Consider the following 22,972-nt stretch of genomic DNA (forward strand, 5'->3'; position numbering starts at 1 on the left):
GCTTCTTTTATTAAGAGATTGTGGATTGTTACCATTACACACCCTGCTGTCCTCTTGACTCTGGTGGATTTTACTCACGCACAGATTTGTGAATGGGTTTGGGCAGCTTGTCCACCTTGCGCGCTGTGCGTTATTCCACGCAGGGATGATGTGAACACAAGGGGGATAGCCTACAGGAGGACAAAATCACCCGGGCTGTAGTAACCATGGCTGGTGCTGAGGTCGAGGATTAGTGTGAGGAGGGATTATATTTTCCAGGAGCAGTATCCTCCATCAGTTGTGCTTCTGTTTATTGTCTCTTTGGATTTTTTTTTTGGACACGTGAGGAACTTTCCAGACGCGTCGGGATATTTAACCTGTTCCTGTTTCTGCATCGTTAGGATCTTTTTTTAATCACCTGCACTGTGAGTGTAGGTGGAGCGACACCGAGAATATTCCAGGCTGATGGCAGAAATTATGAATGAGGCTCAGCGCGCGCTGCTTTAGATGGGAAAAAACTACAATACCCCATCAGACAGCCTACAAAAAGTTCCTCTCGTGTTTTAATCGTAGTTTTTTAGTAGCTGGGAGGCATGTTTAAAGAGTTTAATAAAAGAAGTGGTAGCTTCTGAAGGAATATTACAGGAAATTGCACACAAACTACAGGAGATACAATAACACCACACAGTCAGCTGTAACTCTCTGCAGGACTCTAATAACAGGGATGTCTCGCTCAGCAGGATGGGAGTGATGATGATGATGATGATGATGAAGGCAGACATTGAGTAAAGATGCTGCATTTACCAGCGTCCCACAAGAACTATATATTTATTTCGTAAAAATATACGCAAATGTCAGTGTCTATTTACATAAAAAGCGGTTAAAGCTCTAATTTATCTCACAGTTTATCGCTTCAAACTGAACATTTAAATGACATTAAACTCATTATTAAGAGTTTTATAAGGCTGATCGATATATTTGCCTGTATATCATGTCCACTTTAATGTTATCAAAAGGGCCATTACAGATGAAGAATCGAAGATGTTCAAAAATGTATTAACCTTTCAAATTAAATGACATGGACTCTTTTACATAATAAATCTCCACATTTCTGTCGATAAAAACCCGGTGTTGAACCTGTTCTGGACCGGGGGAAACGGAAGCGGGAGCGGCGGACAAAGTGTCCCCTCAGATGAGTGAGGATGTCGGACCGGAGCGCCCCGGGCTGCCGGCTCAGACTGGACTGGGTCTACGGGTACCGGGGCCACCAGTGCCGGAATAACCTGTACTACACCGCCGGGAAGGAGGTGGTGTACTTCGTGGCCGGGGTGGGCGTGGTCTACAACACCCGAGAGCACAGCCAGAGGTTTTACCTGGGACACAACGATGACATCATCAGGTAGGACTGCTGAAACACCTGGATCTGTACACGTCACTGAGAAGGGATAATCAGAGCGTACTGCGTATGAAAAGTTATTAAATATAAAATACATTAAAGCCAGAAATTCAGGATTGCACATTAAATATACTACAAGGCTATAAAATGTGTTTTTTTCCATAGATACATTTTTTTTATATAATTGATCAATCATAGAAGTCAATCATTCATGCTAGCAACCACTTGAGGTTTCAGCCTTCTTTACAGTCTCAATATAAACAAACGTCCTGATTATTTATTTGCCTTTTATTTTATTTTTGAAAACTATATTCACCTCCTGACACCAATAAATAAACCATATGTTCTGCGACTGTTGCAATACTGCATTTAGTCCGTCCAATAATGTCATCCAGGCGGCATGAAAAGACCGGATGAATATCTACAAGAGCTCGACCGATATCTGTCAGCTTATATTATTGGGCCGATAAAGTTCTATCACAGATATTTCAGTGTTGGTGTGCATGTTTTTTTCCAAGGTGTGACGATATAAAAACTTATTTCACCAGAAGTGTAATGCTGAAATGGTTGTAGCGTAGAAATGCTGTCATCACATAGTTTGTCCAGCAGAGAGCGCCCTGACTCCATAGTTTACAAAACTCTCAGCACTGTCTGCAGCACATGTAGCGGCCTTATCAACACCTTAACAGCCATCTGTTCATCTTTTATCTATACCATTCATCCAGTTAAGGGTCGCAGAGTCAATCCTAGCTGTCATTGGGCGAGAGGTGTAGAGACAGACAACCTTTCACACACACACTAACACCAATGGCCAGTTTAGAGTCACCAAACCTAGCATGGACTGTGTGAAGGAGGAAACCCACCCATCACGTCGCCAATTAATCCAGGATTCAAACCAGGAGCCTTCTTGCTATGAACAGCAACGATGCTAACCACTGTACCATCGTACTGCCCTAACATTACATAGTTTAAAGGAAATGAAAGAACAGTTTAATTCCATCTCTAAAAATTCATATATCAGTCAGCATACCTGTAAACTATTAATTTTCCCATCGTATCGTATCGTGTTGTCTGGCTCTACTGTCTGTCTACCTGCCCGCGCTCTGACCAGAGTCTTTCACAAGCTGAAGGTGCTGAGCTATTGGCACAAGATTTAAAGTTACAGGTCGTTCAATACGGTCGAAGGTGACAAAGATGTGCAGAGCTCCCCTTCCAAATGCTCCCCCATTGTCTCGTCCTCCAGCAGTTAGTCAGGCTGTGCACACTCGTGTTTTTAGGGCAGTGGTTTTGGAGGTAGGCCTCAGGTGAACAACTGTAATTTTTTTGGTTGGATAATTTCAAAATACCCTCCCGGTGTCTTCACAGTTGATTTACTTAAATTGGCTATGATGTTTGTGTAGTCAAAGTGTTTTTTGGTGCTTGTGTGTTCATAAGTTTCATTGCTCTGAGCTCTCCTGGCCAGCAGATCATTCTACACCGAAGTTATCTGGCCTCCTTAGAAAATGTAAGACGCTGTTTAAGTCTGTGAAACTGAGCTTGATGTCTCTGTTCTATGTCTGTTTTTTTATTTTATTCAAAGGCTTCTGGGGGTGCTGTGTTCACCAGACCTCCTTCGGAAATTAAATTTCAATCTCAAGGGGCTTCCTGGTTTAATAAAGGTCAAATAAATAAGTAAGAAGACTCGTGCTTGGTGTGCGACTAAAGATGGTGGAGTAAATCATAAGATGTGTTACATGATGTTAATCCTTTTCAACAAATAAAGGTTATTGTGAGACCTTAATTATGAGCCTTATAAACAAGACATCCATCATTGTCAAGTAAATTGTAGTTTGTGGTTGTTATCAGTCATTATTTTAATCATAGATCCCTTAAAATAGGTGGTTAGCATGTTTGCCTCACAGCCAGAAGGTTTGGACGAAGTGGGGCCTTTCTGTGCGGAGCTTTCTATGTTCTCCTTGTGCATGTGTGGGTTCTCTCCTTTCACAGTCCGAAGACATGCTCGTTAGCTTCATTGGTGACTCTAAATTGCCCGTATGTGTGAATGTCAGTGTGAAAAATTGTCTGTCTCTATTTGTCAGCCCTGTGATTGACTGGAGATCAGTCCAGGGTGTACCCCGCCTGGGATAGGCTCCAGCCCTCTGCGACTCTGAACAGGATAAGCGGTATAGATAATGGATGGATGGATGGTTATCCTGAGACAAGAATCAACATAAATAGAATCATAAACTGGAATAACACCTGATTATTTTAAGTAGAAACTCAAAAGTTTTTACATAGCAGATGAAGTTTATTGTTGGTGGATATTTGAGGTTACGTCTGCAGTATGTGGGCTGTAAGAAGGATGTACACAGTGACAGGACGACTTGACAGCAGGGACAAACTCTGCTGAATGAACAAAGCGCCATGCCCGGCGGTGAAGAGTTTTACCTTCCCACTCTGATCATCAGCAGATTCTGTCTGGAGGCGACGGCCCCTCTCCTCTTACTCATCTCACTTGTTTTGTCTCTCTTTCATTTGAGATGTTTTGCAGAGACCCTGGCGGGGTTTTTATCTCCCACACAGTTTATTTTCTAGTTTGACAGCAGTAGAGTCTAAACAGAAAGAGCTCGATGCTGCGCCAGCTTTTTACACTTTGGATGATGATTTCCTTATGGGGGTTTTAAAGTCTGACTTTGCTGTTATAATGAAGAAATGTTAGTATTTAAATGCAATCATTAACACCAGCTGGCAGAGCGTTCATTATAGAGAGTTCATTATAAAGCGCTTATGAGCAGAGGAGGGATTTAGTCTGTATCTCAGGTCTGATGTGTCACACAGAAGTCGGCCCATGAGCCTCGGGGAGAAACGCGTTAGCCATTAAACGTTTTAAACGCTCACGTTAGTGACTCTTCTCCTGTGTGCTCATATGACACATCACATCAGATACACGAGGAGCAGGATACAAAGAGTTTAACAGCAGGATTATTCTGTGTAAACTCAGAGACACTTCAGCAGAACGGCTAATGAGCTGCAGCTAATGTAAAGGTGGAAGAAATGTTCCAGTTGCCTTTTAAAATGGTAATGAAACCTTTGTATTACCATCACCTGGATGGCTAAGAACCTTCACACGGCTGCAACTAATCATTAATTATTGATTAATCTGAAGATTATTACCACAATTATTTGTTTAGTCAATAAAATCCGATATCCAATATGGCGATATTTTCCACTATTTTTTGCCGATTGCTGATTTCGATACCAATATATAATATAATATATAATATAATAATAATATATGTTTTTTTCCACCTAATTGCAGAGAACATCAAGTCTCCCCTGTGTTTTAAAATATTAACAGCCCCCAAAAACACTAAACACTAATTATTAAATGTGCCGTGTGATGTATTACAGGTTTTTATTACAAAAAGCAGGTTTACATGTGAAATGAAATGTCCCCAATGTGCTTTTGTAAAGTAAAGACATACTGTACATACTGCTGCATTAGAGGAGAGAATACGACTTGTTACATAACTTAAAAATTAAGTCATGAAACCTCAGTGGTACTTCAAACACATGAGCTACAAGTGAAGATATATGTTTCCTCATGTATGCATTTCCTACTCCTGGCACTGATATTTACCACATGTTGTGAAAGCAGCATTAACACGGCGGTTAAACATGTTAAAGACCGAATAATGCATTTCATTCTGTAGCTGATGGCACACCAGACTCTGTATAATAAGATATAAGTAATGCGCAATGATATCAGGATGTTTCCAAATCTAATAAAACAAGATGACCTGCAGGTTCAGCTGAGAACAAACTCCTAATGAGCTGCACAACAGTGATCCTGTTAGAGAGGCCGGATTCATTGTCATCACTCTCACCTAAACATCGTACATTGAGGAAGGAAGGCAAGAAAACGTTATAAAATGTAATCACAGACATAAGATATGGTGCAAGGCTCTTCATCGGAGTGAATTAACAACAGATTTGAAACAAAATTCTGTGAAGATTTGATCACAAATGCAACAATCAGAACAAAATATTACTCTAGTTCCTGGAATCCACGACAGAACCCTGAGAACAGTGTGTGGATCTGATCTAATTAAACATTTGGTCAGAGTGTCAAACCAGTTCACAAACGCCCAAAACCTCTAATCTGTGATCATCTGGTAATTACATAATGGAGGGTCTGTTTCCCAGTCAGGACACACTGTGAGGGGAGATCTCATGTAGTGAAACCCGGGAGCTTAGTGTCTCGTAGTGTTTAAAACAGACTTGATTTCATAATGTTCAACTTCTTTCTAAATATTTCATTCATTACATCAAATATTTATTAATTAATTAAAGATGGTATATGAAGTTTGAATACAGGATAATTGCTTCACATTGTACCTCCATTGCTTTGTATCACCAATCTATAAAAGGGTTTGAACATAACTTGAAACATCAGACCTTTCCCGTCACTTGCCTCAAGGACTCGAACAGTTTTGTCCCTGAAAATCCAAAGAATGTGACGTTAACAGACTTGAGTAACTTTACTTTTAAAAGTAACTCGTTACGTTACTGAGTTACCTACTGAGCAAAGAGACGCGTTAGATTACTTTTGAGTTACCAAAAATTAAAACTTTCTTGCGACTCGTTACGCGTGTCAGGGCGGTGTGTAGTCTACTGTACGTCTACCTTTGACTGTATTGACTCTACCGTCACTGCATAGCCTCGTTTACGGCCCATAATCTGTAACTCTGCAGCCTAATAACAGGAATGACAGATGCAATATAACCTTTACAGCTCTTTATTATGCTAACAATCTGACAGTGAACTGGGCAGAGGCATACAGTTTTAGGCACAAGACAACAATACAACACAGGCTCTTAGTTCCACCAGTGTTGGGAAGCTGTGTTTAGCTGCAGATGCTTCTTGTTGTTCTCGTCCCGTTTGCACAAAAAATACAAATAATGGGAATATTTCAACAAGGTAAATTTTGTCCTCTCCTGTCCATCTCGCTACTTACATTAGCAAGCTACGCATGCCCACTGACACAGCCGAATTAACCTTCTGCTGGTACAAAGCTACCTGCCAAGAAGTAGGAGAGAAACACAATTTTCTTCTTTTTGTGGAGTAAGTTTTGAACTCTTCAAACTTGCAGTAGATCAGATGCTTGCTGCCGTTGAGTTATTGATTAAAGATCAGACATGTTCTGACAAACGTTAATAACTCGTCTCTGTTCCAGGATGTGTTATATTTTTGTGGGGTGTAGTTGAGTTGTGGATAAAACATTTGTAAAGTTCAGCTGGTTCACTTGAAGTCAGTTTTAGCTTTTTTAATATTATTATAAGTGCTTTGATCTGCCGGTCATACTGCAGCTGCAGAAGCATGTTGTTGGAATTGTGAATGTTTTGCAGATACATTCATTTTGTGACTTCATAAACAGATTTATTTCTCTTTCTTCATTACGTTGATAAAAATCTAAACCCAGTTGGTTGATGCGATCATAAATAAGTCGAATACCAAGTTCATTTTTAGGAGACCGAGTTGCACGTCCTGGCTTTTTGAAGATCGTTCTTCTCTTCTGGTGGTTGTGTTTTGATCTCTGCAGCGTTTCTGGACGTGGAATGAATTAACATTTTGAATTGATGAAAGAAAAAAGTCAGGGTTCAGGAGGGCAGCAGAAGGGATTTTCTGTGTTTATGAGAGCATATGAGAGCAAGCAGAAGAGGAGGATGATTCATTGAGGTCGCTCATTCATCCCAATGCAGTATCCCTCACACACACACACACTCACACACACACACACACACACACACCTGGTGTATCCACCGACACTAAACAGCCTATGAGTCATCAGAGCAGCAGGCATGTTTGGACAGCTTTTACAGCAGGCCATTCAGCTGCAGCCTGCAGTACTCTGTGTGTGTGTGTGTTTGTGTGTGTGTGTGTGTGTGTGTGTGTGTGTGTGTGTGTGTATGTGTATGTGTGTGTGTGTGTGTGTGTGTTTGTCAAACTAATTGGAAAGCTGGATGCTGTCTCAGCCAGCCACGCTCTCTGATGGTGAGTGTTAAACTTGTGCTTGTGCCAAATGATCCCTCACAGCTGACTGAAGGTTCACAGCTGGACGAGGGGAGGCTACATTTAAATGTTCTGCATGCATGTTGAACACTGCATGTGGCACCGCAGTGGGTTTTACCGCTGTAGGATAACAGGAAAGTTTCTACCCCACAATCCTGTTACACAAGGAGGAATTCAGACCCCAGTGTGAGGTGGTTGTCAATCAAGGTTGATGGCTGATTATGGAAAAAGAGTGAGGAAAATGTTAGACATTGTGGTGAAAAGAGAAGCACCTCTGTTACTCGCAACCATTTGAAGTCGATGAAGCCAACCCTCGTGACATACCTTAGACGTCCAGGTTTTCTGTACTTAACACTTGTAGTCTGAACAGAGCCAGTGAGAGCAATATTTGGGTTAGTGCTGGCTGCAGGAAATGTCACTGTCACTGGCTCAGTCTGATGCATTGGCATTTTCATCACTACTGGCACCACTGCTTGTGCTACAGAGCAAATCTGCCAACACACCATTACACTCTGAATGAATGGAGGGAGGTCTGGTTTCAGTTGAGGCTAAAACATCCTCACCCTCAAGGTTTAACCAGGACAACTAGAGATATAGTCGTATATATATATGAGTGTATTCTTCTGGTTTGGATGGTTTCACACAGACCCTTATGGCTTGCTGGAAGTAGTCGAGAGACGCTTCAGCAACTTTGACCAAGTGAAGATGGGGTATTTATGACAAAACACAGACTGGTAACCATCAAAACCAGTTTCATTTAAAGGGTAACTGCACAGATTTTCTAGGAAATTACTGCTTACTTTTAAAATGCAGAAGTTAACGAGACGGAAGTTAGAGATAATCAAACTCAATTGACGTTTGTAGCCCGCTACAGTTAGCCCTCAGGCTACATTAGTCACGACTAACTGCAAGCAGCGAGTTGCATTGTGGAGAAAAAAAATGAGTTGAATGAAAAAGTGTTTTTTGCATTGATTTTGATACGTTCTAAAGCTGTCCATTTTATTTGAAGAGATTGATTCTAAATTGAGTGGATTTAAATGAACTACATTTTTATTTTTGTTTTTCTGTATTGTCAGATTAGTTGTCATTGCGTCCTATGTTATTAATGTAGCTTGGCTGTAAGTCATGACAGACTACATCTGAGATTCCCGCCCAAAAAGATGACAATGACAATGATGTCAATACAGAAATTTCTTTATACCTGCATTTCTTCTAAAGGCCCATAGGGGGTGTCTCCACTGGTTGTATAAGAATAGAACAGAAGTCTATGAGAAGTCTCGCGTGATTTATTACTTCAGAAAACATTTTCTGAATTAGTTTATGGTCTTAACTGCAAATTTCACGTCTTCTTAAACACATCATGATCTTTGTAAAAGATGGTTCCATTTAGTGTAAAATAAGACTGTACAGCAGGATATGCTTTAGGTTGTGGCTACCTTGTGACTGACAAGTTGCTATAATGGTGATCTGAAAAATGTCTGCGTTTGGGTTTACTCTCAGGCACTGAGGAGGAAGTTGTGCATTTTACATTCAGCAAGTGTTGTTTTTCACTTATTAAAATTAGCATCTCAATTCAGGTGACAGTAATTGTGAATTACTGATGCACCTTGCTAGCTAAGCTAGCACTAATGTAACCTGATTAGTAAGAGTTTGCTCATCAATGACTTCCCAGCTCCACCCTCTCATCCACATTCTGCCTCCACAAAAAGATGGAGATGGCCAAAATGCCAAACTCCGGACTTCAGAACAGTTCTTTGGTCTAACAGGAAGAGTCTCTTCATTCAGGGAGACTGTTCATTGTTCCACCGAACAGCATCCACAACAGACTAAAGTGTAACCATTCATGGTGACTGGGAGGTGGTGGGACGCCTGTAAGCAGACATACAGTCGGTGAGCAGAGGGTGACGTCACACACACAGATGGGATTTATTTGCCGTGGTGTTCCTGACCCGAGGCTGAGAGTCACATGGTGACTTCTGCTGGTCACTGAACACATTGTAGGAGCTGTCAAACATCGTGAGGATGCCAAATAAAGTTCTTCTTCTTCTATAAGTACAATAGAGTCTCAGGTCAGGGCTTTCACTGCTTTATTAAAGCTTTTGATCTTCCTTTTGTCACCCTCATCTCTCCTCCAACTTAAATGCTAAGTGAGTGCAGAGCTGGTGATTTGATTGATTTTTAACTATATTTGTTGACTTGGGGGTTGAAGTTTGCGTCTTCTGCACTGCAGCTGCTCTGCTTCTCTTCCACAGGAAACTGGAACTGACGAGGACAAATCTGCACACGGCTGAGGAAGTAATTATATTTGCATTTTAGTCACTTTGCCAACGCTGTGACCCAGGCTGACTTACAGGGACAGAGAGAGAAGGATCAAATATCATAGGTTACTAGACCAGCAGATTAGAGGTGAGGAGGTCAGAGGTCACAGCCCCACAGAAAGCCACAAAAAAGAATAAAAAGATTCATTTGCTTTTCAACATTAACTCATCATCTTCTATATTTCTTGTGAAATGATCAGTGTGAGAAGGTTTCACCCTTTTAAGAGAGTTCCCTATAGCTTGTTCAGTTATATTTGAAACCAAACCTTTCGTTGCGCACACTAAGGCCCCGATCAGACAGAGCGCGTTTTAGTAGCCGGGGGCTGCTTTTTTTTCTGTTGTTAAGGCAACCACTGAATCATTTGCTGTCAATCTAACCGTTAGATTAGGCCTGATCAGACAGAGCTAGGCGCACCGCACTGCCTTTTTTGTTGAAGCCTTCCTACTGTCAAGGCAACCACCGAACCAACCACATCTTCTGTCTGATAGGTCCCTAACTCATTTGATTTTGAATAACACCAAAGTAAAGGATGATTTATGTTAGAAAAGAAATGTTGTCTGACCAGGTTGCTGTTTTTGGTTGGTCTGAAAAGTCACACTGGAAGATGGAGTGAAAAGGGAGAAACAGAAACAGTTTAATGGTGGGATAAAATCACATGTTTTCAGACGGTTTCTCTCTGAAATCATTCATCATGTTGTATTTACTTCACATGAAATATTCCAAAAAAAGTCCTGTGAAAAATGAAATCTGAAAAACAACAACTGACCAAACACTGCGTAAAGAAGATGTGAATCTCTGATTGTCGGATGCAGAACGTTACAGAAATGTTTGAACACAAACTGCAACATCAGAGAGGTGTGGGGGACAAGGGTGTCCAGGGCTTTCATCCATAGTTTTCTTATAGTTTCCATGCACAGAACAATAATAAAAAAGGAAAAAAACTTTATGTTAAAACGTTATTGAACACAATCAGACGTTGTGCAGAATTGTCAGATATCAACCTGCTCTCTTGTTGCTGATTTATGGTTTATTTAGCACTAAAACTCTTACAATGATCCTCTGAAATGTGCAGTTTTAGGTTTAGAAATGAAGCACTTATTAGTATCAGACTTTTCCCTTTCTTTCCTCCCTGCAGCTCCTTGTGTTGAAAGCTCTGAATCATAACTGCACTGGTTTCTCTCTCGCTGCCTGCCTGATGGATTGCTTCTGTAATTGCAGGCTCGATGTTGACGCATTAAATCCATGTTGAGTTTTTCTGAAAGGCAGAGAGTGGGACTCCGTTTTTCTTTCATTGGCTCTTTCATGGCCGAGGCCTCCCGGGGGGCGACCAGCCTTTATGCTCCTCTGCAAAGAAGCATCAGACTGCTGCTGAATAGCAGCAATTATTATCTCAGTACTGGATGCTGCTGTAAAGAGCTCACATTTCCAGCACAGTCCGTGTCTGTACAGCTCTCTGAAGTTCACATCTACTGAGCAGAGTTATATCCTTCAACACTCTTTGGATCCCTGAGTTCAGTCGGGTTTCATCAGATACAAATCTTTATTTTGCAGAGACATAACAAAAGACCCATAAAATATCCCTTAACTTCAGACCTGCTTTCATAGGGATTACAGTTTAAGATCCTTTAATGAGCAATTACTAACATTTGGAATAAATCATCACTTTTGACTTAATCCCTCCTTTAAAATTGTATACACTTGCTGCTGCAGTTTGGTGTATAGTAAAAAATAAAAGTCTTTTGTGCTTTTAGTGTTTTCATTTGTTTTGTAATTTTCACAGTAAAACCCTGCTTGTAGCCTACAGCCACCAAATACTTGATACACATCAGGATACACCAATACAACAGAACATCAAGTAATTATTTCCCAGTACTACCCTGATATTAAAACAAGTTTAATTTGAGACATTCATAAAGTGTTGAATTTTTTATCAAGACAATATTATCTAGCTTACTGCAGCAAATATAATGAGCAGAAAAGAAATCATCTCAGTAATACATAAGGTCATATTTTGCACAACTCAGAAAACTGTGTAAATACAGGGATTAGCATGTTTGCTTCAGTAATCTGATTCACAACAGTTAAAATGCAGCATTTCTAAAACTGCGTAGGTGTGTGTGAACATCCTGAGTGTCTGCCATAACGGTGACGTAACAGAAGACTGAACATGATTGACATTACAGCTTTCCCTTTGCACTGTTTGCTACGTCATCACATACATAGCTTAGTATCATGGATCACGTTATCTGATGAAGTAATTTTTGCAAACTATCCAACTAACATATCCACTCAGACGGTATTTAAAGTAAAGCAAGCTAACGTTAGCCAGCTAGCTGTAACTTAGCTACACTACAAGGATCTGATTTACCAGCCAGATCAGACCTTACAGCTCAAGTCAATTTTATTGGCATTGGAATCTTCAGGAACAATTTATCCAAGCGTTATTCATATATTCGGACAATATTGGTACAATAACAGTATTAGCAAAACCACATTAAAAAAATTCCACTCAAGACAGTGTTTTGCTATGTAAGCTAGCAATGAGTCGACATTAGACAGTAAACCATACAAAGTTCCTCAACTAATCAAAGACCTTAAACAACTTTGCTTGGTACTTTTAGCTCAGCACTGAATTTGGTGTTGGTTGCTTTATAATGTTGTGATAATGTGATTTGCTAAAGCTAGTCAGTTTACCGGTTAGTTGAGCCTAGGGAAAAAAGATGATTAAAGCCAGAGTTTTCCAGATAGTATTTTGCTATGTTTGCTAACTAGGAGTTTGTCAGTGTTAACAAGCAAACGTACGTCAGCTCATCAAAAGCCCTGATGATGTTGACCGTGGTTTTACCCCAAAGCTGGCAAATAGTTAAATTGCTAGTTAGTTTAGCAGTCAGTTTAACCAAGCGAGTCCAGATGAATTAGCAAAAGTTATCCAGATACTAGTCTATCTTGCAATGTTAGCTAGCTAACATTTAGCTAATTTGTCTGTATTTGCTAGCAAGCTTACATCAGCTAATCAAAAGTCCAGACTATGTTAAATATGGTTTTACCCCGAAGTTGGTCACAATCCTGTGCCTTTCTGTTCTTTGTGTCAGGCTATGTATGGGTGACAGTCGTTTGCTAGGCTAAGCTAACAGGTGCTGAAGAGAGACAAGGCTTGGGAGCGCAAATAAACGTCACATCCTTTAGATTTACCCAGAAAAAACGTTACCAAGTCCGCTACATGGAAATCCGCCCATAAACTTATAAGCAACTGAGAATGTCTAATTTTAGAGTTATGTTACAATTCATTCACACTTTGACCATAGAAAGTGATCAAAGTTATTAACTGTGTCAATTTTCACATATTAAACCTCCACATAGCACCTTTTACATGACCTTTCAGTGGCTTGATGATGATATCCTCCTCTAAACCAAAAAAATCAGATCAAGAAGACAGTTTCTTGATATCACCACAAATACTTCCAACTCAAACTTCATTCTCCACAATTTGAACTGAAAAATTTAGCCGTTACAAATCCCTAACAGTGTTAGTTAACATTGGACATTGGGTAAAATAGCACTGCAGAATAATGATAATACTAAACCAGCTCTTCTAGTCAACTCATCACACTGGGTTAAAATGTTACCATCCTTTTCCTTCCTCCTTATAAGACACATTTATTCTGTTCTATTTAGACCACATCTGAAAGCAAGAATCACAGAGAGACAAGAGAGAGAGAGAGAGCGAGAGAGAGAGCTGTTCATATCTCCATCTAATATTTAAGGCTTTAAATGAGGATGAACTGTGACTGAAGGATCTGGGTTGGTGCGTGTTCAGTTCTCTCTCTGTGTCGTCCTCTGTCTCTCCTTTCTTTCCTCTCCTGTCCCACTTCCTGTTGGTCGCCTGCAGGCAGAACCTGACCGACCAACTGACACACACACACACACACACACACACACACACACACACACACACACACACAAGAAGAACTAAACCAAAGGACATCATTATGCTTGTTGAGTAGTTTGGATGGTATTTCTGCTTGAGTGGATAAAACTAACCAGTCGTCTAAAAGCTCAGCAGCTGAAGGAGAGAAAGGAAGTCCTTTTACTGCTCATCACAAGTGTTTTTGCACAAACATAATCGCATCGCTAGTAGCAATTTCAACCAGCTACAACTGACCTTCTGAAAATAATCTTCATGTTTAAGACTCGATAGCCAAGTGTGTTGTCCTGCGTCCTGACTGAATCGTCTTGTATGAGTGTTGTTACAGAAAACACACAACAATTATTTCCAGATACAGAGCAATACCATCATTCAGATAGAGTGGTGTTTGTGTGTGCCTGATTAAAGGAAGTCCGATATAAACTGTCTTTTAGCTCTGTTTTTTGTCCCCACCACCTCTTGAGCAATAACTCCTTATAAAGCTCTGCAAAGCCTTTGTCACTGTCACGTTGTCCCATGGATTTGATATACAAACATGTCAAGTTGAGCCTAAATGTCAACTTTCTTGCTGTGATATAAAAAAATATTTCATGAGTTACCACTTTGGCGTTTTGGCCTTGAAAGTATGTAAGAGTTAGGCTGTGTGAACGTCACTTCTCCAACAAAGACAAACACACAAGTTAAATATGTGTTCATTTGTGTGGTGTGAAAAGCACTTATCACATGGAATCTGTTCTTTTCAACTCGAGCCTCTTTCTTTTAAGATACAGGTCTGTTTTTTTTTCCCCCCGCAAAGCTCCCTTCTTTATAAGTCTGTGCTGACAAATGTAGTTAAAAAATAGGTCTTGACATCCTGACATTTTTCATGATAAAGATTCATGTCACGATACCACCGCTCCTGGCTCTGGAGTACAGACGCAGCAGCCACTGCACCGCAAGAAAAATGTGAAAATCCCTTATCCTTGTTTGATCTGCTCATGAATTTGCCTACTTTCTATCCATCCATCCATTATCTATACCGCTTATCCTGTTCATGGGTCGGGGGAGGGGCTGGAGTCGATCCCAGCTGTCAGAGAGGCGGGGTACACCCTGGACTGATCACTGGACAGACAGACAGACAACCTTTTACACTCACACCTACGGGCAATTTAGAGTCACTTAATGAACCTAACAAGCATGTGTGCCACTGTGGGAGGAAGTGGGAGTACCCGGAGGGAACCCGCGCATGCACGGGGAGAACATGCAATGTCCGAACCAGGATTAACCACTGCACCACTATGCAGGTCAACGAGCGGTTTACATGAATCTGATACAGGCGGCATTCAGAGTACAATGAGAACAAGAGCAACAAAATAAATCTCATTATAAGTAATGAATCTGACATTGAGCCCGAAGGCTTTCAGTGTGAGCAGCTGAACTCTGCAACCCCAAACACAGTTAGTTTGAACAACTTATTAAAGACATTAATAATATCTGGACTTGTACATTGGTCAAAAACATGACAGAATACATGTTTGAACTTTACTCTGTTGGTTGCAATATCCAGCTGTTGTCGCCCTTCTCCAGTGGTGAAAGAAGCATGTACATGATCTGCTTATAATGCAGTTATAATACATCAGTGTTGAAATACTTGCAGCTCACAGCCCTCATCCCCCATGTGATATATAGTCATGTATGTTACTGTTGGTTGAAGGCGTGTTAACACTAACAAAGGGAGCATGCAGGCTGTCAGAGTGACCTGCAGGCTCATCATCATCAATTTTGACCACAAGACCAACCAATTCATCCAGAACTGCTAATACAGAGCTGAGGCTAACCAGAAGGGACACCCGGGGCCCTGAGCGTGAGTGTATGTGTGTGTGTGTGTTTCTTCTGAAGCGTGGCGTAGCTCATTTCCCTCTCACCAGGGGAACAGGCTTTGATAAGCAGAGACGAAGAGGAGCGCGAGCGTTGTTGTTATTAGCGCTGTTAGCGGCTCTGCTCGCAGCCGGAGAAGATGCAGAGCGGCCAGTGATGCGTTCACTGTCAGCAGAATGACGCTGCCGGCTGTGCTGTTCAGGCTGAAGGATGTTGTGTGAAATCAAGTTAAGTTAGCAACGACTGTGGTGTTGCTTGGATGAAATCATGAACGCTGCCCTTTCACTGATCCTGAAGGTCTAAGCTTAATTTGTGATCTTGAAAGTTTGCCTTTTGGAGTGACGGATTTGACAGTTTTAATTGTTTGTGCCCATTTTTTCACTGCCTGTCCTTAATCTATTTCCCTCATCCACTCCAGTCCATGTGGTGGTGATAATCTACCTCTGACCTCCAATAAACAATAGAAGAAGAAGGACAAATGCTTCCCCCTTCGTTTAACCAGCCAGTAACAAGAAGTAGACGCATTTAAAGAAAAGAAATTGCTAAAATGAAAACCACAGAAGACACAAATAATGAAAAGAATGACTCTCAGAGATGAGCATCAAGAGACAGAATTTCCTATACAAGTTTGTTTTTTAGTGTGTAGAATAGAATATCTTTATTGTCATTGTACAAGTACAAAGTGTAATGGGCTCACCACAGATCTGGGAGGTGCGGGTGCTGGTGTCAACTTGTCACCCTCTCTCAGGCGCTCAGCTTGCCCAGAGGGAGGTTTGGAAAAGAAATCAAAACTCCTCTTTTTTGGACATTATTGAACCGCTAGCCTAATTTGCCCCCCTCCCCCCCCCCTGCTAGCTTACTAGGTTGCGTCAAAGCTGTGTGCACGCATAAAAAAAATGCAGGTTTGTTTGGTCTGTTTAGCTCAGTCGGTAGAGCAGACGCTCCATGTACAGAGGCCACAGTCCTCGTCGCACTGATCGCAGGTTTGACTCCCGGTCTGCCGGTCATTTGGTGCATGTCATCCCCTACTCTCTACTCCCAACATTTCCTGTCTATCTTCAGCTGTCCTATAAATAAAGCCAAAGGCCAAAAAAATAATCTTAAAAAAAAAAAAATATCCAGCCACAAGCGTCGTAGCAACGGCCCTGACAACGTCACATTGATTAATTGTCACACATAAGGGACAAATACGTGCTGAATTCAGACGTGTGGTGTTTTTTAGATTGGGTAAGTTAATAATTAGTGGGACAGCACATGAACAACGCGCTGAAAACAAGCTATTTATTATTTTAATTATGGTGGAAACCGGGACATTTTGGTGTTCCAAATATTTGCCAGGACTCTCGGACAAAGTGGTGATGTAGAAGTCTCACCCACTGCACCCCTACTTCCAACGTCTATGCTTCAGGGGGCCATAAACTACTACAAAATAAAGATGGATTTGGTGCCCTCTTAGTAAGTCTTAGTTATTTCACCCGCTTCATGTTAGGTGTAAAACAACATGTCACAAAATCATACAATCTTTTGGCAAAATAGCAGCATTTTTTTATTGAGAGTTATCCAATCAGTTATCCAATCAGTTATCCAATACACAGTTAATTTATTGATTTAGTATGTTAGACAGGGCCTGACTCGTACAATGTGGTGGGATTTAAGAGGCGGGGGCGTCCTGGGATCCTCCTTTGGGAAATGTTTAGTACACATCTTTACTCATAAAAAATTTGAAATATGTACCTCTTAAATGTCTTTATGTCTTCAGACCTGCTACATGAAATGAAGTCAGTTAAACTTTAGTAATTAACTGTCGTTTAGTGTGATAGTACAATGTTTTTCCTTTATTTATACACATAAACTGCTGCTGTCCATCATGTCTCTCTCTTTCTCCACCATAGGTTGCTGTCTGTCTGTCTGTGTCATATGAAGTATTACCCTTCCTTCTCCTTTGGAACAATACAAATAGATAGAGCTGTTTCTTTTCAAACTGACCCTGAACGCCCCGTCCTTTCACCTCCCTTTCAGCTGTAACTTGTGTTGGCAGTTTGAGCAGCTGAGAGAGAGAGAGCAGTGAACAAACGAGGAGTGGAGGGAGGTGTTGGCGAGGAAGTCAGTCTGGCTGTAGGTTTACATTCAGCATTATATTTGGGGCGGAAAACATTGAGGCAGAAGGCAGTACCCCTCAGAACGTGGTGCCCTAGGTGACCGCCTATATCGCCTGTATGCCTTAAGCCGGCTCTGATCAAATCCCTTATCTTCTGATTGGAGGATAACCTGCTCTCTCTCCTTGGCTGCTCAAAAAAAGGCTGACAGTAATACTGTTTTGGGCTTAATTCATTAATCCTCTTTGACACTGGAGAGCTCTGTTTAATATCTAATAAAAATCTGGGAGGAAAGCGGAAGAAAAAAATTCCTAGAAGCCTGGTTTCTTTCAGACATGTGCTCTTTTTTCATCTGAGAGAGTCTGTTAGTGGCAGCAGCAGCGTGCAGCAGAGGCCTGGTGGCTCTGTGGATTCACAGCTCAGTGGTCTTCATTAAGATGATGACTAAGAAATTATCCGTCCAGCATCCCACTGCCAATCTGCCCCGCAGCCACCAATGTTCCCACGATCTGCTGGCACTCAAACACACTACAGCATACACGCCTTTCCTACACACAGATTTTCTCTAACGCACACAAACCCCTCGGGGGGTTATGTCACTCTTCAGTGCGACTCTGAAAGGTCTGAAAACGGAGTTTAAGCTACTTATTGTGAGGAGAGTGAGAGAGATAGACATAAAGTGTGAGAGAGAGTGAACTCCTTATCTCGCCTTTAAAAGAGGAGGAGATGTAGACTTTATTTAAGGAAAGTGTTCTTTCCTCAGAGGCACTTATTAGACTTCTTATCCACCCACTTATTATTCTTGTCTCTCTGCAGGCGGCTCATACCCAGCGGCAGGTTTTGGGGCAAATTTGAAAAGCAATTTTCCCCACAAGACTTTCTCCAGCACGACAGCTTCCATCGAGTATTTTATTCCTCGCTGCCAGAAAAGATTTTGTGTTTCATTGATTTGTTTGAACAGAATTTTGTGTCCTGATTGCACGACAGGACAGCTCCCTGCAACATTTCCCTCAAAGCCATGATTAAATTTACTGCTGCTTAACTGAAACTGAACAGACACAATTATAGTTAATAGAGTCACTGACAAAACACTGTATATTCATCACAAGAACAAACCGCAGAGCTGCACTCAAAGCGACTAACATCGACAAACACATCCGGAAGCTGGGCAGTGTTGGAGCCTTACACACTATATTATTAGATTTTTCAGATCAGTAGGACGAACCCTCAGCAGTGTTTGAACACGTGTTTGTAGACTTGAGTTTAGTCAGATATCAAGTCCAAGAAAATAAGACATACACTTTAGAAGGACTGTTTGAGACTTCACTCCAAAGACTTGATATATGTTGTATTTTGTACAACAACAGTATCTCTCCCAGCAGCCAGATCAGCACCCTGGACAGCGCCCATCACTCAGTCCTAACAACTGTGCTCCTGCAAAGCATAATGTTACTCCTAACCATCCCCTTTCCAACGGGTCTTTCCCTGAGTCCTATAATACAAGAGGTATATGCCTTTTAAAAGCAAGTCAGAAGAAATAAAATAGACATGAATAAAATAATTTAACAGTAGTAAGTACATAATACAGGGTGTGATTAAAATGCTGCCCAGAATCATTCAACAGCAGCAATTCAGGAGAGCAAGTGCAAGTTCTGTAATTATCACCCAGAAACTAAACCACTAAGTGGTTGACACACATTATACAGCTCTGGAAAAAATTAAGAGACCCCTACAAAAACTGTGTTTTTCTCTTGTTCTATCATTGCGTACAACATGTCTCACTACTTCCAAATAAATTATCCTCATCTTTTATTTGCAGAATGCTACACTCTGCCAAGAAAGGCGCCTGGTACCCCAATTACAACAGGGCCCTTAGCCGCTAACTAGACTCTTCTCCTCTGTAGTCCCCAGGTGGTGGAACGAGCTACCAAACTCCATTCGGTCCGAGTCCCTTTACACTTTTAGGAAGAAGCTAAAGACCCAGCTCTTTATGAACACCTCTGACCTTAATGATATTGATGCTATTGATGATGATGACATTGAGGATGTTGTTGATGTTGATTAGGATATTTATGATGATGATGATGACTACATAGAAAAATAAAAAACGCCCTGTGCACTGCCTGTGGACACCAGTGTCCGATCACACTTGAAGCTGTTTGTTTGCACTTACTGACTTTGTTCCCTCCTGTCCTGATCGTCGCTTGTGTTGTATTGACTCTCAGATGTACGTCGCTTCGGACAAAAGCATCTGCTAAATGAAATTGTAACATTGTAGAAAATGACGTTGACGAAAAAGATGTTTTTCAGACCTTGAATGATGCAAAGAAAACAAGTTCATGTTCATTTTTAAATTTTAAACTAAAGTTTAAACTCAGGAAGTGTTCAGAAATCAATATTTGGTGGAATAACCTGGTTTTGCATCTCGGCATGCTCTCCAGCAGTCTTTCACGTTGCTGTTGGGTGACGTTCAGCCACTCTTGGAGCAAAAATTCAAGCAGCTGGTTTTTGTGCGATGGCTTTCGACCATCCATTTTCCTCTTGATCACATTCAGGAGGTTTTCAATGGGGTTCAGATCTGGATTGGGCTGGCCATGACATGAAGAGAGAGATGCTGATTTAAGGACAATTCAGAGTGGTCTCTTAATTTTTTCCAGAGCTGTAAATGTTCAAATGTTCCCACTTAGTTTAAATCACATAGGAAACAGTTTGACGGGTAGCCATATTCATCTTAAAGGTGTCAAAGAGGCTTGATTTAATTAATGATTTGGATTTAGTTTTTCTCCAAACCTTGGCTCAGTCTATAGATGATTCAGAGCAGTCTTTATCCGACATAACTGCAAATGGAGTCAGTCGTATAAATAGTTGGTCATTTTGGTCACCCCTCTGGCGCCATGGGCAACCACCTATGTGGCCTATAGGAAGCACCCCCTTTCTGCTATTGCACTATAAAACAAGCAGATTTATAATGTCATGTACTCATTGCGCAAACCAAAATGTACTGTAGCAACCCACAGTATAATGTTAAAAGCCCTAAGTCTAACTCTCACTTTTAGGCATTATATTATAATGTAAGTATTGAAATATCACATGTATTCAATGATTTGTGTTCGCATTCCTTTGCTGTTTAATTAGCTCACAACTAATGTTGCCTTGCAAGCTTATAATCAATCTAACATAGTGGTAGTGTCAAGGTGTGCAGTTCTCCACCCCAAAAGCAGAAAACTTTTTGAGGTTAAAGATGAGGAGTTGATCTTGAGTCATGGTGGAGCGGGGGCACCAGCGGGAGCTGAGAGCACGGCTGAGTGAGGCAGACAGACAGAGATCCCGGACTACTGATGAACCTGTGACGAAGGTTAAGTGTTAGTCAGGAGTCGAAAACATGAACAAATCTACAGATCAGCAATACAGTTTGTCTGCAGCACAAAAGCGAACTGAACAATCTGACGGAGACTGGTGTGTAGAGCATTATTACTGCATTAATACTGCAGGAGCTTGATGAGTGGATGGGTCCAAGGTGTGCAGGTTGATTGGCAGCAGGAGGTAATTGAGTGCCACGCCCAGAAACACACACACACACACACACACACACACACACAGACAGACAGAGGGAAAACAGAATGAGGGAGAGGCCAAGACCATGACAGATAGTTGGAGCAGGTGCATGTCATGCTTGGGGGGGAAAGGCTGGTCTCCTTATATAAACTTATACTGTGTGCACATCTTAATAAAGTGTAGGAACAGATGGGATCTTGTGTGCATGCAATTTCATTAAAAGGACTAGATGTAGTAAAACGTGGCCCAGACATTTCAGATTTTTCTCTGTGGCCCCTCCGGGCTCCCGTAATTGACATTTAGATAAAATAAAGTGGAAGGAGTAGGAGAGTCGGGTAAGTTAATATTATGATATAAACTCTCTGTGTCCTATCCCTACAAGGAGGACTGGGTAAAATGAGTTATTGTTGTATTATGCACACACACACACACACACACGCACACACACACACACACACACACACACACACACACACACACACACACACACACACACACACACACACACACACAGAGGAGGAGTTTCCTCTGGGCTATTTATAGAAGCTGCCCTGATTTCCCCACCCGCTATAAATACACTCACCTACACTGAATTGATTCATGGCTGCATGTCTGCTGTCTGTAAAGCTGCCTGAAAGACAGATTTATCTTTATCAAGTGTGGCAGCATGGAGGACTGAAAAGGTCAAAGGTCAGCGGTCACCGCTCCTGTGATCCTGGAAGGAAAAGAAAGAAAAAAGTGTGCCGGTAAAGAGGATGTTGTACTGCATTGGAAGACACATACACAAACACACACACACACACACACACACACAGCTAGTTAATGTATTATTCATATGCCATTTACAATATTAATCTGAGGATGTGTGCTCATTCCAATTTAATTGGCACTATTAAAGTAAGGGTGTGTGTGTGTGTGTGTGTGTGTGTGTGCGTGCGTGCTCATTCATTACAAATGGGTTCTTCTGATGAATGTTTCCACATTGCCTGCTCTCAGTGAGATCTCCCCGCTGGCAGCAGTGGCCTCTCGGTGCCTCGTCTCTCTCACACGGAGCTTTGATCTGCAGGAAACAGACACTGCTGCTCATTTTCCCCCATTTTTATTCAGACAGTTCGTCACTTGTCCTGTCTGTGAACTGACTAACTACGTGTTAGAACAGCAAACACATCACGCTGTGGTATAGGAAAGATAATTGAATCTTTAAAAAATAATGTAGCGTCACTTCAGGAGAACTGTGATGTTTAAACATCTCCTGAATGATAATTAGACTGTCTTCACCAAAGAGACAACAGCATCGGCCAACGGTCAAGATTTCATTCACTGAAGGCCCTCTAGTGGCCATGCAGACAATGACTGTTTTCATGCAGAAATTGGGGTGTTTTTATCACAACTATGTATTATATATATACATATATATATATATATATATAATATTATTTTAAGTTGTGCATTTTTTTACCGGCCTAATCTGACATCGCTGGTGCAAAAGACAGATGTCTCTCCCTCTCTCTCTCTCTCTCGAGGTGAATCATCTATAAATCACATCATCACACTGTTTGCAAACACACACACACTCACACACACACACACACACACACACACACACACACACACACACACACACACACATGTACGCACACTATGGAGTTCCTCTAACCTATTTATAGAAGCTGGGCTTTAACAGCTGCTAATAATAGACTGGCAGGGTGAATGTGTTTGTGTGTGCGCGTGCATGTGTGTGTGTGTGTGTGTTTAACCTGTCTGGTGTTGTTTCCACACACACAGATGGCTGTT

The 22,972-nt window shown here is 41.3% G+C and overlaps 1 protein-coding gene across 4 annotated transcripts in view; it reads left to right on the top strand.

The window, feature by feature from the left end:
- Positions 1-1,181: 1,181 nt before the first annotated feature.
- The window catches only part of LOC138588446 (echinoderm microtubule-associated protein-like 6), a 90,774-nt gene continuing 68,983 nt past the window's right edge, over positions 1,182-22,972 (top strand). For all 4 annotated transcript variants that reach the window (XM_069658576.1, XM_069658575.1, XM_069658577.1 and 1 more), the window contains exon 1: positions 1,182-1,378. In XM_069658576.1, coding sequence (XP_069514677.1) covers positions 1,182-1,378 — 197 coding nt within the window. The remainder of the gene's footprint in view (positions 1,379-22,972) is intronic.

The sequence above is a fragment of the Semicossyphus pulcher genome, unplaced genomic scaffold (genome assembly GCF_022749685.1).
Source record: "Semicossyphus pulcher isolate SPU_LCO1_2020_fin unplaced genomic scaffold, fSemPul1.0.p SCAF_12, whole genome shotgun sequence".
NCBI classification, from domain to species: domain Eukaryota; kingdom Metazoa; phylum Chordata; class Actinopteri; order Labriformes; family Labridae; genus Semicossyphus; species Semicossyphus pulcher.